Source organism: Macaca fascicularis, chromosome 16 (assembly GCF_037993035.2).
Source record: "Macaca fascicularis isolate 582-1 chromosome 16, T2T-MFA8v1.1".
Taxonomy (NCBI): domain Eukaryota; kingdom Metazoa; phylum Chordata; class Mammalia; order Primates; family Cercopithecidae; genus Macaca; species Macaca fascicularis.
Genome location: NC_088390.1, coordinates 51,267,351 through 51,290,757, shown reverse-complemented (window position 1 = coordinate 51,290,757; position 23,407 = coordinate 51,267,351). Strand labels below are relative to the sequence as shown.

At 42.8% G+C, this 23,407-nt stretch overlaps 2 protein-coding genes across 3 annotated transcripts in view; both read right to left on the bottom strand.

Annotated features, from left to right (window-relative positions):
- MMD (monocyte to macrophage differentiation associated) overlaps positions 1–20,083 on the bottom strand; it is a 29,103-nt gene extending 9,020 nt beyond the window's left edge. The window contains exons 1-5 of the mRNA XM_005583775.5: positions 19,772–20,083; positions 12,215–12,296; positions 9,341–9,501; positions 5,828–5,902; positions 2,125–2,226 (exon numbers count right to left, since the gene is read on the bottom strand). Coding sequence (XP_005583832.1) covers positions 2,125–2,226; positions 5,828–5,902; positions 9,341–9,501; positions 12,215–12,296; positions 19,772–19,797 — 446 coding nt within the window. The 5' untranslated portion in view covers positions 19,798–20,083. The remainder of the gene's footprint in view (positions 1–2,124; positions 2,227–5,827; positions 5,903–9,340; positions 9,502–12,214; positions 12,297–19,771) is intronic.
- Positions 20,084–20,613: 530 nt separating this feature from the next.
- Positions 20,614–23,407, bottom strand: part of SMIM36 (small integral membrane protein 36) — an 82,823-nt gene continuing 80,029 nt past the window's right edge. Inside the window, exon 2 of one of the 2 annotated variants that reach the window (XM_074019267.1) lies at positions 20,614–20,750. The gene's annotated coding sequence lies outside the window, so the exon portion shown is untranslated. The remainder of the gene's footprint in view (positions 20,751–23,407) is intronic. The other variant, XR_012425625.1, reaches the window with a different exon arrangement.

Sequence of the window (23,407 nt, the reverse complement as noted above, 5' to 3'; positions counted from 1 at the left end):
GAGAAAGAAATGTAAACTCTTAACTATTCAAATACAACGTTATTTCTCAGCAGGCAACCACTAGGCCTCTAACTAAAACACAGTAGTTGAGTAATAAGGAACTAGCATTTCTTTCAGGGTTGAAAAGGCATCAAATCCCACATGCTACCTAGAAAATGTTTTCTGCCAGCCGGGTGCAGTGGCTCACGCCTGTAATTCTAGCACTTTGGGAGGCCGAGGCAGGCAGATCACGATGTCAGGAGATCGAGACCATCCTGGTTAACATTAACACCGTGAAACCCCGTCTCTACTAAAAATACAAAAAAAATTAGCCGGGCGTAGTGGTGGGTGACTGTAGTCCCAGCTACTCAGGAGGCTGAGGCAGGAGAATGGCGTGAAACCGGGAGGCGGAGCTTGCAGTGAGCCGAGATCACGCCACTGCACTCCATCCAGCCTGGGCGACAAAGCGAGACTCCATCTCAAAAAAAAAAAAAAAAAAAAAAAGAAAATGTTTTCTGCCAAAAGTAGTTATCGTTTAACCCACTCCACCTTGTAAAAGATTTCCTCTTCTGATCCTAGAGTGTCTGCTTTCATTACCATTCCAATCCATAGCTATAAGTGAAATTCAGAAGATGAATGGAGATGCAGCCTGGAGCCTAGTTTATCAGCAAAAAGGAACGGCAAACCCTAAGGAAAGGACCTGTAATTCTGTTTGTCTCTTTATTTTGCACCTGCACAAACTGTAATTTTAAGGTTCATCACATTAGGCTACAAAAGATCTAAAAACTCCAAGAAATACATTGCACTGAAATTCAAATTACCTTTCAGCCTAATCAAATCAGACTATAAGCTCCTCAAAGGCAGGAACCAAGATTTAATTATGTTTTGATCTGTAAATCCTAGAATAGTACCCGACACAATTTAGGTACTCCCTAATGTCCGCCAAACTGAATGGCCAAAGGTGACTCATACCTCATTCATCGTGTTTTATACTCAAAGCCTACCATGAAATAATCATATAGGGGAAGAATGGGTTTATGGGCTTTGTTTATACCAGAAGGCCGGCAAAAGGAGAAAAGATAGTTGCCTTTCTTGACTTCCTAGTTTATTCAAGGATATAAATAAGAGATTTGAGTCCAAGAAGCAAACTGTTCCCTCGGACTTATATATACTATAATATATAACAGTACTCAGCAATGCTAATTATGGTAAAAAGGTATTTAAGTGAATTTCAGAGCCAAAAAGTAGTGAAAACTACCATTTTCTTCTTCTGAAAGGGGAAAACAATTTGGTACTTTCTGATAAACACAAATTATGTTCAATTCTGAGAGCCATTCTGCCAAGCACAATAGATAAAGAATTTAATGAACTGTAAATAAACCCAGTGACAAAGATTTCATGGTTGTGTGTTTCTCAAATCCAAACATACAGGGTAACGAAAAGAGCAATGGAATCAGAACTGGGATGTTTGGGTCCTAATTTCCAGATGAGTCACTAATTTGATGCATATCCTAAATGTTCTGATTTTTTAATCATGAAGCTGGAATAGGGGATCTTGAAGGTCTCCTCTAGAGCGAAGATGCTACATTTCAATAAGCTTTTGTTTTTATATTGCTCAATAATTAGGACTGTCAGCTATGAATAATTGGCTAAAAAGCAGTAACCTAGAGCTAGGATATTAAGAGTTCCAATGTCCTTCCCAACATCCTTTTTCTCAAGATACCCTTTTTAGAATACCCTATACGCCCTTCTTTAGGTAAGTATTGTGCTGGGCATTTAATACCTATTTTCTCCGATCTTCATAAACACCTTGACAAGCGGCTGTTTTTCTCACATGACTGAATCACAGAGAATAAGGCCAATTTGCCTCATGCTATAGAAATGAAGTCTGACGGACTCCAAAGGGGCTGGTCACCATGTCCCCTCAACTGCATTATACCACACCTGTACCACTCTTGTTTTTCCACAGCAATCTTTCCACTAATAATGGATACCAAATGGTTTTGAAGATTTATTAAAAATAACATATTCTATTTATGTATTTCTACTATTTTGAAGTACGAATAAAAGTAAATTATATTGCAATGCAGGTAATATTTAGGCAGTTGATTTTAAAACTATCAAATGTAAATTATTTTCTCTTACTTTTCATGGTAGAGAAATACATAAATGGTTCCTCCAGCTGCCATGAGCCAGATAAACCAACGCATGTGAGATGCCAGGGGTCCAAGTTCACGAAGATTTAACCTAAAAATGTAAACATGACAACAAAGAATAGAAGTGATAAATGAAGGGAATTAATAGAACCTGTGTCATTGAAAACTGAGAAAGACTTAGGATAAGAGCAGGAAGAAAAGGCACTCAACACATCAAGGAGGCATTTGGGCAATTTAGGTAAAATTAAGCAACTAAAAGACAAATTTGTCAGTCAACCTTTAAGACTCAGAATTAGGCCGGGAGCTCACATCTGTAATCCCAGCACTTTGGGAGGCTGAGGCGGACGGATCCCTTGAGGTCAGGAGTTCAAGACCAGCCTGGCCAACATGGTGAAACCCCATCTGTATTAAAAACACAAAAATTAGCCAGGCGTGGTGGCATGTGCCTGTAATCCAAGTTGCTCGGGAGGCTGAGACAGGAGAACACTTGAGCCTGGGAGGCGGAGGTTGCAGTGAGCTGAGATCACACCACTGCACTCCAGCCTGGGTGACAGAGCAAGATTTTGACTAAAAAAACAAAAAAAACAAAAAAAAACCCTTAGAATTAGTTTCGACATGGTTTAAAAATAGAACCAGCTAAAAGCAGACAAGTAGAAGGGAGTCCCAGCACTCTTGTGATGCCTAACTTACCCTATTAGGCAGAATGAGGTCAAGACTGCTTGCCCTTTAATTTCTGACTGTGTATTTGGGAGTGGATTGCTTACAAAGCTTAATGAGAACCTGGAACAAAATCCTGAACCAGGATCACATATCCGCAGTGGATACCTAATACACAAACCAACTGTCTCCATTATCAATCTCTCTGCCAAGAGAGAACATGAGAAGAATTACTCCTAACATATATTATGGAAGACATTTTGTTGGAATTCAACCATGGACTGTTGTGAGGTCTGAATTTTAAAATGCTGCAAATTCATTTGTACTAACTTCATATTAAGAATACATGAGAAGTCTGGGAACAGTGGCTCACACCTGTAATCCCAGCACTTTGGGAGGCTGAGGCTGGCAGATCACTTCAGGTCAGGAGTTCAAGACCAGCCTGGCCAACATGGTGGAACCCAGTCTCTACTAAAAATATAAAAATTAGCTGGGTATGGTGGTGGGCACCTGTAATTCCAGCTAGGGAGGCTGAGGCAGGAGAATCACTTGAACCCAGGAGGTAGAGGTTGCAGTGAGCTGAGAAAGCGCCACTAAATTCTAGCCTGGGTGACAGAACAAGACTCTGTCTCAAAAAAATAAATAAAATAAATGAGGCCAGGTGCGGTGGCTCACACCTATAATCTCAGCACTTTAGGAAGCCTACATGGGTGGATCACCTGAGGTCAGGGGTTGGAGACCAGCCTGACCAACATGGTGAAACCCCGTGTCTCCTAAAAATACAAAAAAATTAGCTGGGCATGTGCCCATGGTGGCATGTGCCTCTAATCCCAGCTACTTGGGAGGCTGAGGCAGGAGAATCTCTTGAACCCAGGAGGCAGAGGTTGTGGTAAGCTGAGATCACACCATTGTACTCCAGTCTAGCCTAGGCAACAAGAGCAAAACTCCGTCTCAAGAAAGAAAGAAAAAAAGAATAAATGAGAAAAAAACAAATGTTGTCCTGATTATCTATAACTACAAAAGTCACATTTCCAAATGGAAAAAGTACAGCCTACATATCTAAAACTACAGGTAAACAAATTGCCTACTCTGATATTTAACTTCTCAGCTCACATTTAAATTCTTTTTATTCATTTACTTATTTTAAATTAAAGAATTTAAAATAACTAAAGTAAGGAATCCTGTTTGGAACACCCTGTAGGTTCCTACTGAAATAAGCACTGTTCTGGGCATTTAATATCCATTCATAAAGGCCTTTCAGTGTGCTTCTTCCAACGTGAAGCCAACCTATAATTTAGTCAGATGCTGGGCACAGATAGCACTTACTTTTTACTCCTTCAGATAATCAGGTTTCTTTTGAATCATGGATGCTGCATTAGCCAGAATCTAGAGGCATCCTGTTTCTAATGACTGCAGTAGATGACAGCAAAATATAAGCTTCTGAGTTTTTAAAACTGGATTATGTCTTGTAGAGGAAAGCTAATGTTTCTTTAAGAGTTTCAAAGCAACAAAAGATTATATTTGATCAGCACCAAAAAGGCAGAAAGATCAAAGGCACTGAACAGAATACTAGGTATTTTAAATAGTTAACTCATGTGGCCGGTTCTTTTACTCCGCAAAAGAAATGATAAACACACTTGCTATATAGTAGCTACTGCACTTGAGGTGAATTGAAGACAAATGGCTTAAATTTCAAAAACAGGCTGGGTGCGGTGGCTCACACCTGTAATCCCAGCACTTTGAGAGGCTGAGGCGGGCAGATCATTTGAGGTCAGGAGTTTGAGACCAGCCTGGGCAACGTGGTGAAACCTCGTCTCTACTAAAAATACAAAAATTAGCCAGGCATGGTGGCACATGCCTGTAGCCCCAGCTACTCAAAGGCTGACACAGGAGAATCACTTGAACCTGGGAGACAGAGGTTGCAGTGAGCTGAGACCACGGGCCACTGCCACTGCACTCCAGCCTGGGCAACATAGTGAGACTCCGTCTCAAAACTAACAAACAAACAAAAATGGCTGAGTATGGTGGCTCATGCCTGTAATCCCAACACTTTGGGAGGCAGAGGCAGGCATATCACTTGAGGTCGGAGTTTGATAGCAACCTGGTATCGACAACATGGTGAAACCCTATCAAAAATTAGCTGGGTGTGGTGGCACATGCCTGTAGTCCCAGCTACCTGGGAGAATGAGATGGGAGAATGACTTGAACCTGGGAGGTGGAGGTTGTAGTAAGCTGAGATGGCGCCACTGCATTCCAGCCTGGGAGACAGAGTGAAACCCTGTCTCAGAAAATAAAAAAAAATAGGCCGGACATGGTGGCTCACGCCTATAATCCCAGCACTTTGGGAGATCAAGGTGGGCGGATCACTTGAGGTCAGGAGTTCCTGACCAGTCTGGTCAACATGGTGAAACCCCATCTCTACTAAAAATACAAAAATTAGCCAGACATGGCAGCACGTGCCTGTAATCCCAGTTACTCAGGAGGCTGAGGCAGGAGAATCTCTTGAACTCGGGAGGCGGAGGTTGCAGTGAGCCGAGATTATGTCACTGCACTGCAGCCTGGGCTACAGAGCGAGACTCTTGTCTCAAAAAAAACCAATAAAATAAGTAAATAAGCTCGCTTTCCTCATACATATTTACAGCATTTCCACTTAAACAATTCAATTTTCTAGTGTTCTGAACAATAGCAGAGGTACAGGGAAACAATATGGAGAGCAAAGGTTACAGATTTCAAGAGTGAGCAAGCTATCTGCACACATGGTGAAATCCTATCTCCACCAAAACCTTTGCACTTCTTCTTGAACAATCCAATACCCAGATATTATAAACAGCAGCAATATTCTCCCCTTCAAATATGCAATCTGACCCAAGTACATCGAATGGGAAAAAAAATGCATGCATATATGTATTCAGGAGGAGGGGAGGTGGTGTACACATGAGGGCTGAGGGTGGGGACAAGAGGAAGAGAGGAAAGGAGGAGTGAGGAATTCTAATCATAAAATCACTACCTTCAAAAATAGGAAGACTGTATCTTACCATGGAGCATAAGAAGCAGCAATGAAGAAATAGATAACCATTCTATCACACATGTGAAAACAATGCTCCACTGTCCTAGTGAGGGGGAAAAAAAAGTTAAGTAAATTTTTCAGAAAGTGTTCAGATAGGAAGTATGGGTTATCACTCCACTATGTTGCAATTTCCATTCTTGTTCTTGTTCTCATGGCCTTTACACTCGTTCTGCCAAGGTCACACACATTTTTGTTGTTGCTAATGTTATGAAGTCATGAGTAAAAGCTTTGTATTATTTTTTAGGTTGCACATACAATAGATACTCTCAGCATATATGAGACATAGGGACAGAGCTCCATGATAGTCAGGAAATCTGAAGTGGTTAAAGCAAACAAACAGAATCTGTCTTTTCTGATGTTTTCCATTTCTTTTGGATCCCATCTAACAGAAAAATGAAGTTCCTGGAGGGCAGACCACCTTCCCCCCCTCACCCCAGCTCCTATCAGTGCAGGGCAAAGTCCTGATGTTCAGTAAACACTCCCTGAGCTGAAATCACATTCTTTGTATCTTTTTAGAGTGCATTTACTGTTTTTACTTCAAATACCCTGGTGTGGATAGTAAATAGTAATAAAGGAAATTCAGAAACTAACTTAGGAAAAACAGTAACAAAAACAAAGAAAGGCACATTTACTACAAAAGCATGGCCACCTGTATTTCTAAGCAAGTTCCTCCTTCCAAAACTGAAAAGTCAGGGGTCTACGTACAAAGAGTTTGGTTCACTGAGGTCTATTCATAAAATGGATTAGACGGAATCTGCCCTTTACTGAGGTAATTTAAAAGTACAAATTTGTAGTATCATCTTGAATCTATTTTCACTGTCCAAGCAGGTATAACTATAATTTGAGGGAACACCAGTATTAGACTTTGCCTCAAAAAAAGTAACATTGACCAAAGCAAACTAATAAGGACTTGTGTAAGTGAAAAAATATACCCCGTAAAGGCTGGGCGTGGTGGCTCACACCGATAATCACAGCACTTTGGGAGGCTGAGGCAGGTGGATCACTTGAGGTCAGGAATTTGAGACCAGCCTGGCCAACACCGTGAAACACTGTCTCTACTAAAAATACAAAAATTAGCCAGGTGTGGTGGCACAGGCCTGTAGTCCAAGCTACTCAGGTGGCTGAAGCACAAGAATCACTTGAACCCGGGAGGCAGAGGTGGCAGTGAGCTGAGATTGCACCACTGCACTCCAGTCTGGGCAACAGAGTGAGAGTCTGTCTCACAAAAAAAAAAAAAGAAAAATGTATTCCATAAATATATATACCTACCATGTATCCACAAAAATTAAAAATAAAAAAAAAAGTTTTAATGGAATGAAAAATACATTTGTGAGAAAGAATGGGTTTCAGTCCATTAGTCATCAGAAGCTATAGCATACCCATAGATGATACTTTACGCCATAGGTCTAAAGAAGTGAACACTACATCTATGCTTTTCAAACTTGACTGCACATCATCACCTGGGGAACTTATAAAATACTGTGATGGTCTCCAGTTCAGAAGACTCTGAAGGGCTAGGAGGTGAGATAGAGGTTGGAGGAAGGGGAAGAACAAGTTTTTATAACTCCTTGGATGACTGTGATTCCTAGCAAGGTTTTGGGCCTTTCTAATTCTGTTTTCTAGATTGTTATACGCTGTTAGAGTAGGTAGACGGATCTGGAGTCTTATCCAAGATCTGCCACCGACCTCTCTGACTCTCACTTTCCTCATAGCTAAAGTGAAAATAAGATCTTTCTCATGGAGTATGTGTGAACATTAAATGAGATAATGTAGGCCATGTATCTAGCATAGTACCTAGCGCACGGGAGCACCTACCATGTAATAAATGCTAATTCCCTTCTCACTTTTACTTAAATAAGCCTTTTTTGATATTTAAAAATTCTATAAGAGCAAAAATCTACACATGGCATATGATTCTAGCAGTGCTATTCAAAGTTCAAGAAAATCTAGTTTCTATTACACCTCTGGCAGGAAGATCCAGAATACTGAAGTAGGTACCTACAACTTTTTATTGATCCAGAATCTAGATATCGAAGCCAAGTTTGCTGAGACAACCACAAGCACTAAATTGTGCCAGGAAGATAATAAAGTACTCTGCTTCTAACCTGGCCTCTGGGCGCTACGGCAGTGTGTCCTAAGGAGCCAGGACAGGCACTTGTGTGGTTCTCTTGTGAGTGTCCCAGAGTGCCCTTGTGATTCAATGCTGTAGTTTTATTTTAAGCCCAGGAAACTGTCACCTTACAGGAAAAGGTAGCAGACTGCAAGCTATATGCAATATTGTAAAAGATATGGTGAAAAAAACTAGGACTTGGAGTCAGAGGTCTTGGAATAATCGGATTCTGCTGGTTTCACTGACTCAGACAAGTCAGGTCACTTCTCTGAGCCTCAGTTCCCCCAAATAAAAATTAAGTGATTTGAATTAGATGATATATAAAGATCCTCCCAGCTCTAAAACTCTAGGATTCTACATGTGAGGGAACCAGTAATCATCTCATAAATCTCAAATCCTGCTTGAAAATGAAGCATATCTTTTAAATATCAGATTGTTTGAATAGTTTGAGGTTTTTTTGGACATTCTTTAAAACCAAAAGGCATATTCGAGTATTTCTTTAAATTGCTCATACTCTGCTCTGAATCTTCCTGTTTTGAAAAGAAGTTTTGCCCTTTAGGGTTGTGCAGAATCCATTTCACAAGCAACCCATTCCCACCTCAATGGTGTGGTGCTCCAAAATCAATCCTTCACTCAGAGGAGGAAAGCTTTTATGTTCTTCTTGTTGGCAGGCCAAGAGCTATAGTATTGTTTTGAAAGTGCTTGATGGCTCTTAATAGCAAAATATGTGAACTTTGAATAATACACACAAGACTCAATTCTGAAAGCTAAACTTTGCAAAATGGTAAACTCAAACAATAAGTATACCTCCATACTTCACACACTTGTGGGGTCTTTTGTAATTTTCAAGTTATTTTCAAGTACCTTATCTCATTCACCTATCACACTGACTGTGTGACTCAGATATTATTATTCTCATTTAAGTGATACAGATACTGAGGCTCCACAAGGTCAAGTGATTTACTCAACATTAAAGAGTAGGGCTGGGCCTCAAAGCCTGCCTGCTGACTCCAAGCTCAGTGTGCTTTGTCACTACCCCACAGCTGCTGCGCCCATCATATCCTTAGTGTGCTTGATAGTATTGGAAAATAGCTGTCAGGTTTTTAAGTGGTAAGTCCTGGGGAATCAGTGAGGTTTTGTTTGGGGTTACTGAGCAAAGGCCTGCCTTTTTAGATGCATACTGGGGAGGAGTCCTCAAACTTCATCCAGTCCAAAGAACAAGTCCTGAATAATGGGATAGTATTCTAGTCTACAAGGCAGAAAAATGTCTACTCTTTGCCCTACTTGACTAAAGCATGCCAGCGTGGGAGGCTACCAAACATGTTGAGTCAACTATTTGGATCTGTTGAAACAGCATGCCATCCACTGTACCTTAAGTGGCTCTTTTTCCACGATACAATGTGAAATACTGTAGAAACGATGAAGAGGGCACAGAGTCCCATTCCATAAATCCATGCTGTTATCTTTTCCCAGCAGTCATCAGACAGCCGATGGAGGAGGGCACTGCCCACGATGGCCGGAACAATGAGGAACTGAGGGAAAGATAAAGAATGGTGAATGGAATATTCTGGCTTTTATGGAATTGAGTCTTTTACTAAAAGTACAGAGGTTTACCAGGAACAATTTTAGTAAAATAATCTTAAAGCAAGTATTTGTCTCTCCTGGATAATCGTAACGAGAGCCAGATGAAATTAGCTGCTACACTAGAAAGCAGGTAATACCATTCAGGGCCCAGGAATTGTGCCAACCAATGGGGATACAATTAAGCCATCAAGGATGCAACATTATTCAGCTGTTGCAAAACAGATGTTCTTTATCCTAATTTCATTAAATAAGGACATGTTTCATTCTACTTTGTAATCTGATTTAGAGTAATTACTTGAAAGATTCAAATAGCAAGCAGTCTGGGTGTGGTAGCTCATGACTGTAATCCCAGCACTTTGGGAGGCTGAGGCAGGAGAATCGCTTGAGCCCTGGAGTTCGAGACCAGCCTGGGTAACACAGCAAGACTCAGTCTCTACAAAAATTTAAAAAATTAGCCAGGCATGGTGGCAAACACCTGTAGTCCCAGCTATTTGGCAGGTTGAGGTGGGAAGACTGCTTGGGCCTGAAAGGCTGAGGCTATAGTGAGCCGTGATCGTACCATTGAACTCCAGCCTGGGAGGCAGAGTGAGACCCCGTTTCAAAAAAAAAAAAAAAAAACCCAAGCATATACACAGATTTTTCAGGGAGGTCCTCATTTTAAAACATCTGTCCTGTTGCAATTGATATCTCAATATTTCAGGTCAGGATAATTGAACAAATCAAGTAATAGGTATTATAAAGTACATAGCAACACACACATACAAAAAGTCAATTGTTGAAGTTATACACCCTGATTTTCACTTTGGATCGGTACATTCCACCAATTTGAGAACTACTGCAGAGAGTGTTTTGGGGTCACTTCATTTTTAACAGAGCCTTTTAAATAAGCAAGAGCAATCCATTTCCAAGGCCCATCTATTCAAAAACTCCTGAGAATTTTAGAGAGAATTTTGCTTTCTGCACCATATTTCATAGTCCACATGGTCACAAACTTTAAGGTCTAGTCATACGTGTATGATTATGACTAGTAAACATCTTATCATGACAGAAACTCCCAGGAGGATAAACGACTTTATTAGATATTAGAATAAGTATACTTGACAAAGAATACAATCGTTAGCAATTTGCTTATCTTTTTTCTCCCCAAACCTACATTTGCCATCTTGCAACAGAATGTTAAATCCCCTAGATGAGACTGGCATGAGTTTTTCAGATGCTGAAGTTTTCATTGGCCCAAGCAAAATTAGAACATTAAATACAACTGCATCTCTGCTGCAATGGCCACTGTAGGGGTGGGAGTCTATGGCTCCCCTCCCTATTTCAGAGGATTTAAGTATATTTAAGTACAATAAAGTTTTTCATAAAACAAAATGTATTTCATTGAAAGGAATGCCCTTTATCTTGAGATCTTGAGACCATGTCCTTTCTACTTTTCATGTTTAAGTATGTTCTCTCCAGTGAAATGATGACAAAAGGGGTGTTTTGTTTGTGTTAGAAATATTATTGGTCCCTGAAATCCAAAAATTCAAGATATGGTTTAATAAGATTATATTTTCTGTTCTAAAAACTTAATATGGAGGTTTTGTCAGGTTTCCCTTAACTACAGTTTACACAAGTGTTCCTTAACCTGTGACACACTCAGAAGAGACAAGTTAGTTTATTCAGGTTCATCCTGAGTAAATATTATTCCTAAAGGTAAGCTGTGTGTCTCAATATCTGAATAATTGTATTGTACCAACAGTGTCTATCATAAACTAGCCTGTTCTAAACATTCATTGTTAAAGAAGTAAACTGGTCTTTTCTCTATTTCTTGTTTTCAGACTGTATCCCAGCCACTATTTTTCCCTCAAAGTCACTAAATGCAAGGGAATAATGAAACCACAGATAAAGTAAAAAATTTATAATGACATAAGAAAATGCCATTAATGTCACATTAACAGGAAAACTGAAAATGCATACATATTCACAAACATCCCCAACACAGATAGACACACACACACACACACACAAAGAAATGCACTAAAGTGTTAACAGTTTATTCCTAGTTAGTTTTGTTTTTCGTATACGTTTTTCAGTATTTTTTAAAGTTTCTAATAATGAGCATGTTTTGCTTTTATAATGCAGAAAAAAATTAACAAAAAAATTTATGGATCACATCAGCTTTTTCTTCACCAATATGGAATAACATCTCCTCTGGGGAGCAGTGGCCACTGTAGGGGTGGGAGGCCATGGCTCCCCTCCCCATTTCAGAGGATCACTTAATTTAAAAATGCATCGTTTTCAACAAATTGTGAACTCTCCTTGCCAAATGAACACAGCTAATTGTCTTGAAAAGGCGATTCATTTCATTCTAGGGGTGAGAGTCTTCATAAATAGGTGTCTTTGGTTTTTCTATAACTAGGGTATATACTATTATTATTCCCTTAAAGATCTTGTTGGAGAAAGCAAATCCAGGACAGAGCTGACTGTAGGTTAGAACACACAAAGCGTTCTACATGCTTATATAGCTTCTGGTGACGTGACCCAGCACTGATTTCCTGGTAGATAAGGTCACAGAGATGGGTAAATCCAACTAATTGCGCTGAGGTTACTAGAGTAACTACCCCTTCCTCCCCACAAAGCCCTGTGGAAAGGTGGCAATGGCGGAAAACTTGTACTCACTGCATGTGTGTAACAGTTAGCAGCATGTTCATAGCAAGTTGGCTTGTAGCGGCCATTGGCTGGAGCTCGATGGTTCATGAACCTGTAAAAACAAAAAGAATGTGACGTAAGAAAAACTCAAAGTGTGTGAAGAACAATGAGTAAACCTACCAGTGGGCATGTGGTCTATTCTAAGCGAGGAAGTGACTGGTGGAAATATCTAGTTGCAGTAATAAAGCCAAAGCCACTAAAGAGGAGTCAAACGAGCCAACAGCAATGATCCTTAAGCAAATACCCTAGTTTACTAGATTAAGCAGTCTTTCAGTTTATTCAAAAGAAAAACCTTCTATAACCAAAAGCAAACTTCTACAACCAAAAGCAAACAGAAACCATATCCACCCCTTCAACTGGAACCCTCCTCCTCCATTCACACACATACACACACACACACACACACACACACACACACACACACACACGGTACAACTAAAAAAGAAACAAACAAATTTTTCTAAATTTTATTGTCATTTAGTGAAAAGGGATAGACTACATTTGAAACACAAAGTTTCTATTTTCTCTCTTAAAATTTACAAAACTTTATACAGGCACATCTTTAAACCCTACATCCCATGATTAACAGGCCTGTCCCACTAGTTTCCCTACATTGTATTACCTGTCACTAGACAGCTTAAATAAATGATGCCTGGCTACCTCCAGGCAACTTAAAACAGGAGGTATGTTTTTCACCTTCATTATTCCTGAATTCCAAGAGTCTGCTTTAAAGACCAAACACATGACTACTACCTGATTCTTCTGGCGACAAAATTCATATATACACACAAATGTGTGTATGTATCTAAATATCAAAATCTGTTACATATATAGACATATGCCCATATTCCACACTTCCCTTTAGGCTAACTTTGTGATGATCAGTAGTACGGCGAAAGGCATGAATACCACAGAACCTAGAGAAGATAGCATTCTTCCATTTCAGTATGCTGAGTGAGGATGCCCTCCTCACCAAAAACCCAACCCATACCCACAACAGGTTTCATGAGGGACTCTGGATTAGTCTAACTCATCCTTTTTTTTCTCAGAAGAAGAGAAAAAAGCAGCTGTCTGAATAAAAGAAAGAAACAGATGCACAGAAACAGATGGAGGCAAAAAAAAAAAAAAGAAAAAAAAAACAACTTCAAGAGCATTCAGGTCGCAGAGGTCCACTGCATTCCTGTGCTTAAGAGTCTGTAAGACGTCAACAGGCTTTGCACAATAAATCATCCTTTTGCTCAAGCTAGTTTAAAGAAGTGTGAATGGCAGGGGGAGGTGGTTGGTATTTTGTGCCACTAATGAGTTGTAACTACTCATTACCTTATTCATACACACAATAAAAAATGGTACAAGGCTGAACCAAATGGTAGAACCAAGTTGCCAAAAATTGGCTAAAACGCATGACCAAGCCATTTTAGAGAGTGCCCAGTTTACAAATAAAAGACCATCCAATACTCTCTCCCTGAGTTAGGAAGAGCCTGTTATCCTTAGATCAAATAAATAAAAATAAAGTGGCAGCCACTATTAACACAATACAGATAGTTCAGGTGGAAAATCCACTGTGGAATGAATTTGGGACAGTGAAGATATTTCACTTGGCCCACTGATGGGTTAAGATATTTAACTAGTGTACAAAATATGTACTTACTGAGTATAATCTACCAGATGGTTTGAAAATCAACTGTTAAAGAGAAATATACAGCTACTAGCTTCAAAATTTATCCAAGCTATTCTCAAATATAGTTAACTATTATCAAGCATCATCTTTTCTCCCCCGCTAATATTTTAAATAATTTTACTATTTCCTAAGGGACAAGAGTGTTGCTATACAGTTCTTATTAGCAAAAAAGAAAATAATTACACTCTTGGGAAGAATGCTTTAAAAGTGTCCCAAGTATTGGAGGATACACCACATCGTTGCCCTGAGATATAACAACAGAGCTGTAAGTAGCATACCCTATTAGGAATTTTCAAGGGTAAACAGCAAGGCCCCAAGATGGCTGAAGTTAGATGAAATTGAAAGTGCTCTGTGTAGGGTGCAGTAAGTAGGATTTGTCTACCCACCACCAGGCTGCAGACTAAAATAGCAATTTATATCTCTGGCAGCCCAATCTAAAAATAGTCAAGCCATTACCCAGCAACAGGGATAGACTTTCACATTTTCTCCTAAAAACAAATAAACTGGATGGCCATGTTTATGACAGCTGAGTCCCTGATCACCTGGAATCATTCACATTAAAAAATAAAATAGAAAGTTATACAGAAAAATATCCCACCCATGGTGACTCAAGGCACTCTCTCCTGATGCACAGAGCAAGACACGGGCAATAGGGAAAGATAAGGGTAAGTATCCTGGAAGCAGTTCTCTAAATCTGAGGCTCAGCAGGATAGACAGCATAATTGTTCTGCTGGGAAAGTACAATACAATTTTCCCATTTCTCTCTAACCTGCCAGGGTGCAATCAAGCCTCCTCCACAGCCTCCTGAAGAAACCACTCCTAAGACCTAAATGGAAAAGCAGATGTAAAATGTAAATCAACTCCCACACTCTGGCCTTCATCTCTTCCCCAAAAAAAGAAATGGGAAAGGTTCAAGTGCTGGTTATGGAAAACAGCATCCATTTATGGAAGACATCTCTATTTAAGGCGGAGTGGCCCTAATGGTTACTCAATGCCTGAGTAACCAGCAAGCTCTAGAGGGTTTGAAGGAAGGTGATTTAGTCCTGGGAGTGGGAATTGCACTTAATAAAACTACTAGTGAAGCAGGGTTTTTTCACTCATCCCTTCACTTTCTCTTTCAAAACTCTCCTACCTTCCCCCTTGCCCAATGTTCTTATCACCTCCTCCTTCCCCCGTACCCCTCTCCCATGCCATGACAGAATTTCAAAACCGTGGAGGGAAAGAACAGATCAGAGGCCTGGGAACGCTCCTCAGCACACTAACACACTTGAAATTCAGCCCAAAGCACTGTGCCCACTGAGTAGATCTGCAGCCCACCAGCAGATCTCAGAGGCTGATCTCAGTAGATCAAATCCCGCAAGTGTTCCTCATTCTCCGAGTGCAAGTACCGTCAACGCTACCTTCAAAATATATTTCAAATAAGTCCGCCTCATCACTTGAGGTCAGGAGTTCAAGACCAGCCTGGCCAACATGGAGAAACTCCATCTCTACAAAAATATAAAAATTAGCCTGGCATGGTGGCGTGCACCTGCAATCCCAGCTTCACAGCTCCTACCTTAAATAAAGACCTAACATCTCAAGTCTGTGCAAATACATAGTCTCTTAACTAGTCTTCCTGCTTGACCCCCTATAGACTGTCTTCTTTATATAGCAGCTACAGTTTTCCATTAGAAACAGATCAGGGGCTGGGCATGGTGGCTCACACCTGTAATCCCAGCACTTTGGGGGAGCTGAGGCAGGAGGTCGCTTGAGCCCAAGAGTTTGAGACCAGCCTGGGCGATATAGTGAGATCCCATCTCTACACAAAAAAATGTAAAAATTAGCCCGGTGTGGTGGTGTACGCCTGTAGCCCCAGCTACTTGGGACTGAGGTGGAAGGACTGCTTGAGCCTCGGAGGTCAAGGCTGCAACAGTGAGTTCTGATGGCACCACTGCACTCCAGTCTGGGTGACAGAACAAGACCCTGTCTCAAAAACAAACAACAACAAAAAACCCAGATCACATCACACACCCCAATCCCAGCTTAAAGTCTGCCTCTGGCTTCCCAAAGTGCTTACAATAGCACTGAAACACAGTGTTCATAGGCCCAAAAGCCCTGAGTGGTCTGGGCCTCACTCCCCCTCCAGTCTCAGGGTGGCATCTTTCTCTCTCTCCACCCTCTGGCTATACCACCTCTTTTCTGCTCCTTAAACACATCAAGGTTGTGTCTGCCTCTGGGTGTGTGTACTTGCTGTTTACTTCTGTCTAAGATCTTCTCCAGAATGCTCAGCTCTCTTCTCATCCTTTCAGCTCAGCTCAGATGTCACCTCCTCAGAGAGGTTTTCCAGACTATCCTAACTGAAGTATCATTTCAACCCTCCATATCCAACCAGAGCCCTGTGTCACAATTGGTAAGACTTTGATTTGTTTTAGCTTATTTTTTATTTCATCTTTTCCCACTGTAGTGTGAATTCCACAGGCTATCTTGTTCACCTTTCCATTACCAAACTCAAGTACAATGCCCAGCTTATTGCTAGAGCTTAATGATTGTTGAAAGAATAGAAAGACATTCCAGCTACTGCTGAACTATTTCGTCTTAACAAAGATATCCCATAGTCAATTAGTTTTACTGTGGACACGGCAGGTTCTGTAAGTAAGAGAAACACGCAGCCTCGGAACCAAGAGAACCCCGAATCTCACAAAAAAACACTTAAAAGCCAAGACAATGGATGTTCCAAGGGCCCCTTCAACATCTCTTATGTTGCAATGTATGAGTGCACCCTTCTTACTATTAGCTCCCCTTTATGACTGAGCCTATTTGTTCAGGAAAAGCGTCCACTGTCAATAGTGCCAATCTTGACTTCATTATTAAATAAAGGAAGATGGCGTATATAAGGAGACTACCCCATGCCTATGATTTAGTGCTTTAAGAACTTGGGGAAAAAGACAATAGGTAGCCCTGTAAGATTCTAATACTTTAGATTAAAATGCTTTCCCACATATCCACTTTTGAAGCTAGCTACATGATCATGAGGTTGGGGCTGAGGAAAAGGGCTTTTTTTCCCTTGGATCTTTGGTTGCAAGACTGTTGAAATGAGTACACACCAACAAGAAGATACAGTAGAAGTTCTGTGGATCTTATACCTATATGCAATACACACAGATGTGGTGTGGGCAGGGAGTTAGAGAGAGAAAGTGGTGAGCTAGCAGCATGAGTGGTGGAGAGACCACTCAGAGATCTACTCATAGGTAGATCTAGGAAGATCTACCCCTTCCTAGCTGTATGACTATGGGCAAGTTTCCCTTCATTCTCTAAACCTATTTACTCTTCTATCAAATGGGTATAAAATTTATGTCTTCCAGAGTTACAGTTGAGGATGAGTAATATACAAGTGCCCAGCCAGTGCCTGGCATAGATAAATGGCACTCAACAAATGTTAGCAGTTATTGCCATCAATCAGAGATGCTGTGAAGGGGAGAGGACGACTTTGTGTTTGTCTATGTGTGTGTAGGTATCTTGGGGATACTCAAGTGTGAAACAGATAAAACAAGGAAGATAAAATATGCCTCTGTGTTCCAGTGGAATTTTTCACATCCTAAGTTTGTTAAGAAGCCATCATTGCATAAACCCCTCCTCGTGCTCCTCTATTCAGTCCCAATAAATCTATCAGGGAGGAAGCACATCTCCCCTCAGAGACAGTGTGTTTGTACCGTCCTCCAGTTCCTTTGTAATTTACCTACCTGGGAATGCTCAGAAAGATGTATCATAAACACAGCATGAAAAGGTGCAGAATAGTACCCTCAGCATTTTAATGTGTGAACCACAAAAATCAGGACATTCTCATTACATTACTTTTTGTTTATAGGCTTTATTTCCAAGTTAAAATTGATGCTTAGAAATATGTTTCCAACCTAACCTATGATAGAGAACCAGGAAATTATGAGATCACACAAATCTTCAAAGAAAATCAGGGTGGGTCTAGATGTCATCAAGAAAGAAACTGTTAAATATCCACTGAGCAAAACACAAGCCCCCAAGAAAATTACAGTCTATGCCACACCAAAAGAAAATGCCTGTATTTTTAGTTTTTAAGTTAATAATAGAGAGCGCAAAAATCACATTACAACTGTCTAATAAGGAATGGATCAGTGTCCAGCAAAAATAATTAAAAAGTCAGTTCGATAAGCTGAGAGGGTAGCATCCTAAATGAAGTTTTTTGTTGTTGTTGTTGTAACACTGTTTTAACATTTGTGCAACAAATAATTGAACAGGGTCTTTTTTTTTTTTTTTCTTTTTAGAGAATCCAAAGGAATAGGTAAGAAAGACAAACTCTTAATCAAATAAGGAAGAGGCAATTTCACAGAATATTGCTACTGTTCTCTGAAAACAGGAAGAGCACAGACGTGTAGAGAAGTAAAACCAAATCAAACAAACCGCATGCACAGGGCTTCACTGATCATGCCTGAGTGCATGTTACATTCTCTCTAAAAGCCCCTCCGGTCTTCATTTCTGACATCAGGTTCTAAAGTCGGAACACTATGGTTCCATTTTGCCATTAGACACACCGATATGGAGTTCCCACTGGGGGAACAGTGCCAGGCATCCAACACCCTGACTGATAAGCAATATATTCAGAAGTCAATCCAAGTCTTCAAGCTGATCCCCTTCCTGGTGGCCCAGACCATGTCAACTCTTCTGTGCATTTGTTGCCTCCTTTACCCTTTGGGACTAGGGGAGGAATGAGATGGGTGAGTGGGCAGTGAGGGTATGGAGACTGGAAAGAAAAAAAAAAATGTGTACTTTAAAATTCGGAAATAAAAGGTAGTGTCTAAAAACTCAGCAATCTTCTGGGAAGATTTCATGCATTTCTTACAATTTCCCCTGTCCCTGCACCCCCAGCAAACCTGCTGGCGGTGAAGGTCCGGGAATTTACACAAAGGGATGCGGAGTTACCACAAGCCCTGGAGAGGTGAACTTTCACCCACTTAAACAGAAAAGAAAAGCCCGGAGTTCCTCTCAGAGCCTTGGGCTAACCTCCATCCATTGTTAGACGGTGGAGGCCCAGAGGGGAGTAAGGCCATGGCGCCCCCCAGCCCGGCATTTCCACCAGCTCTACAGTGAATGAGCAGCGGCCAGCCTTCCGGTGGCGCCTCCACGGTTCCTCCTCCTCGTTTCCGAACACCGGCGCCTCCACAGCAGGTCTCGCCACCCGAAAGCTAACATGCCCCTTCGCAGAGCCCAAAATAGCACCGCCCTGGGACGCTCAGCTGGAGAACCAGCAGGGCCCCTACACGGCCAGGCAGGGCTAAGCTGGCGGAGCGTGCCTCAGTTTCCCTGTTCCTAGGGCCGTTCACAGACAAAGCACCCAAAATGCCTAGCACCCCGCTTTACGACAAATCTCTCCGCAGGGCGCCACCCGGTTCCGCGCGCCCCGGGAGACCCCCCACCCTAGAGGTAAAGGGATGGAGGCCAAAGCCAAGTCGGAGGACTCGGGGGCGGCGCCCGGGGCTGGGGTTCGGGTTCCCAGAGAGAGCCAGAGCCCACCCTGTATGGGGATCGGGAGGGTGAGCCCCAGGAGCAAAGGGATCCCCAGGAAGGAGGACAGGCTTGGGGTCCCAGGTCCGGGAATCCATCCGAGGTCCGCAGGTTGCGAGGGGAGACCCGGGTCAGGCAGGAGCTCCCATCCTCGGAGGAAGGGGATCGCCCAGGGACAGCAGGCTGGGGAATCCCCCGGGAGCTGATCCCGGGCCAAGGTGCTGGATCCACCCAGGATGGATCCAGGTGAGGAGCGGGGAGCCGTGCGCTTAACGGCGGGACTTGGGGACCCGCTCCCGACACGGGCAGCGGGACCGGGACGCCATCCCTCTCACCGCTGGAATCGATTCTTGAACCGCATTGATCCTCTGCTCCTCTTCGGGGGCCAGGAGCTCCGTCTCGTCAGCACCGGCGGCCGGGCGCGCGGCCCTCATGGGCTTGGGCTGCTCCGGAGGCCGCCTGCGTGTCCAGCGGAACCCTTCGGCCGGGTAGGGTCGGAGTGGGCCAGGCCGGGGGTCGGGACAGGGCTGGGGCCAGACCGGGCGGCTGGGGGCGGGAGGGAGGCCGCTTCAACGGCCCCGACGCCTCCCGCCTCCCGCCTCCCGCCTCCCCGGCTCCTCCGCCCCGGGGCTCCTGCGCCCCGCCCCGGAGCACGGCTCCGCCCCCGCCGGCTCTGTTCGCCTGCGTGCACCCGCGGTCGCCGGCGCGTCAGCGCGCCTGTCAGCCAATCGGCACCCCGAGCGGCGCGGCGGGTACGCTGCCATTCATTCCCGCTGGGGTCGGGCGGCGGGGCGGAGCCTCGCGGGGGAGGGGCGGGGCGAGGGGAAGGGGAGGAGCGCGGGAACGCGGCACCCTTCTTTAAGAGACAAGCGGGAGAAGAGACCGAGGGAGGGAGAGAAGTGGTGAAGGAGGAGATTGACCAGGAAATCTTAAAAGCATTGTGAAGAAAATAGCAGCAAACAAGCAGGCCTACCTCATTCATTTTTTCTTCATGATTCATTTCTCCATCCCTCCATTCATTTATTCCTTCATCATTTTGAGGGCCAGCTCCCGCGAGGCTATTGTGAGAGGATCCAGGGCCGAATGAAAAACCTGTCCTTGTCTGACCCATGAGGGAGTTGAGGTCTCTGAGCCGTGTTCTAACTCCGAGATTCAGTGAGATCCACGAACGGAGGAATCCTCTGCAAGGATCCCTTTATGTTATCCTCCAGTTTACTTTTTATTTTATTTTATTTTTATCCAAGCAGCTTTCAAATAAACGAGTAGACTTGAATCAGGGTCCTGTCGCTAAACCTTCTAAACTCAGAGGGCCTCCTGGAAGAGAGGTTCAAATAAAAATAAATGAATGGGCCAGGTGCGGTGGCTCATGCCTGTAATCCCAGCACTTTGGGAAGTCAAGGTGGGCGGATCACCTGAGGTCAGTAGTTCGAAACCAGCCTGGCCAACATGGTGAAACCCCGTCTCTACTAAAAATACAAAAATCAGCCGGGCATGGTGGCGGGCGCCTGTAATCCCAGCTACTCGGGGGGGCTGAGATGGGAGAATCGCTTGAACTTGGGAGGCAGAGGTTGCAGTGAACCGAGATTGCGCCACTGCGTTCCAGCCTGGGTGATGGAGTGAGACTTTGACACACACACACACACACACACACACACACACACACACACACTGAATGGGTGATTTGCCGAGCCTTTCCAGGATCACCCATGGAAGTTAAATGTGTTCCCTTCCAGATATCCTGTCCATATCCGGCCCCCAGCCCACAAGCTAGAGACTCTGGAGGGGCATGAGGCCAGCCTGCTAGGAGTGCTAAGTCGTCCTACAGTGATGCATTGGAAAGCCGGGGAATTCTGTCACCCATAATTCCAGTTCCCTTTCCTTGAACCTTCCAGAGAGGTGCTTTCCATGCTTACTGCATTAATCTTCCCAAGAACTCCTCTGGATGGGCATTATCCAGCTCATTTAACAGATGAGGCTGAGGCTCACAGTGGTCAATAAACTTGCCAAAGGCAAAAACTAAGGCTCCTACCTACCTTTCTCTAACATTAAAGACCCAGCTCCTTTCAGTAGTGGGACTGTCTCTCCCTGTTTTAAAGCAATACACTTCTCTAAAACAAAACAAACAAAACAAAACTTAGTCCACCCGTATCCTCAACACTAAATCAGGAAAATGAGCCTGGAAGTAAGTCTACTTCTTATCAGCTATGTTGGGCCACTGGGCTAAGCCATCAGTGCGAGAGGTGAAGGTAACAAAGGAGACAGCTAATAAAGATAGATGAAAAATAGCCTTGTGAAATAACATAAGAAGGGTTAAAAAAAAAAAAAAAAAAAAAAAAAAACAAACAAGGAAGCTCAATTGTAACAGATGTACCACACTGTTGGGGGATGTTGATAACGGGAGAGGCTATGTATGTATGGGAAATCCCTGTACTTTACTCTCAATTTTTGAGTGATCCTAAAACTTCTCTGGAAAAAAATAGTCTTTTGGTTTTTTTTTTTTAAAAGGGGGCCAGGCACGGTGGTTTGCGCCTGTAATCCCAGCACTTTGGGAGATCTAGGTGGGAGGATCGCTTGAAGCCTGGGGATTGAAACTAGCCTGAGCACCCAAGCAAGAGTCCATCTCTAACAACAACAACAACAAAATTAGCCAGGTGTTGTGGCAGGCACCTGTAGTCCCAGTTACTTGGGAGGTTGAGGTGGGAGGATGACTTGAAACTGGGCCGCAGAGTGAGATCCTGTCAAAAAAAATTAAAAAGGCAGGCAGGCAGGCAGGCAGGAAGGAAGGAAGGAAAGAAGGAAGGAAGGAAGGAAGGAAGGCAGCAAGGAAGGCAGGCAGGCAGACAGAAAGGCAGGGAGGCAGGCAGTGCTGATACATGTTACAACATGGATGAACCTTGAAAACATTATGTTAAATGAAAGAAACCAGTCAAAAAGAACTGCAGATTGTACAATTCCATTCATACAAAATTCCATTAGTATGTCCCAGAATAGGCAAATCTTTAAAATAGATTAGTGGTTGCCTAGGGCAGGGGAATGGGAGGGGATTGAGAAGTGATGGCTAAGAGGTGTAATGGTCTTTGGGGTCTAATGAAAATGTTCTCAAATTGTGATAATGGAAGTACAATTCTGTGAATATATAAAAGCCATTGAACCGTACACTTTAAGTGGGTACATTGTATGGCATAGGAATTCTATCTTAATAAAGCTGTTAAAAGATTTTGAAAAATTTTACTTTCTGTAAAAAGGTCGAAATAAAAATATCTGGAGCACAGAGATTGTCTTATTCATGTTTGTATTTCCTGGAGACTTTTAACAGAAATTCACACGCAGTAGGTCCCCAATAAACAGTTAGTTAATGAACTTAATTAAAAAATAACTGAAAACAACAACAGCACAATGAGCCAACAGATGCCAGATCACATCTTTGTGTTTTTTTTTGTTTGTTTTTTGTTTTTTTTTTTTGAGATGGAGTCTGGGCTGGCCCTGTCACCCAGGCTGGAGTGCAGTGGCCCGATCTTGGCTCACTGCAAGCTCCGCCTCCCAGGTTCATGCTGTTCTCCAGCCTCCAGAGTAGCTCGGACTACAGGCGCCCGGCACCATGCCTGGCTAATTTTTTTTTTGTATTTTTAGTAGAGACAGGATTTCACTGTGTTAGCTAGGATGGTCTCGATCTCCTGACCTCGTGATCCACCCACCTCTGCCTCCCAAAGTGCTGGGATTACAGGCTTGAGCCACTGCACTTGGCCTAGATCACATCTTATTAGTGACGTAGGAGTGTGCAGAGATAAGAAGTGAACTGAGTATGACGAGCATAATGAGGAAGGGGTGCCAGAAAGAAGGAAGTCTGCAGATGGATTTTGATTGAGATGCTGGCTGGGTATCACTTGGCACAACCTTTCCCACTGGGAGAATAGCTTGAACAAAGAAGAGAAGTGGTTGGTATGAGGAAAACTTTTGAGAGGCTACCTAGG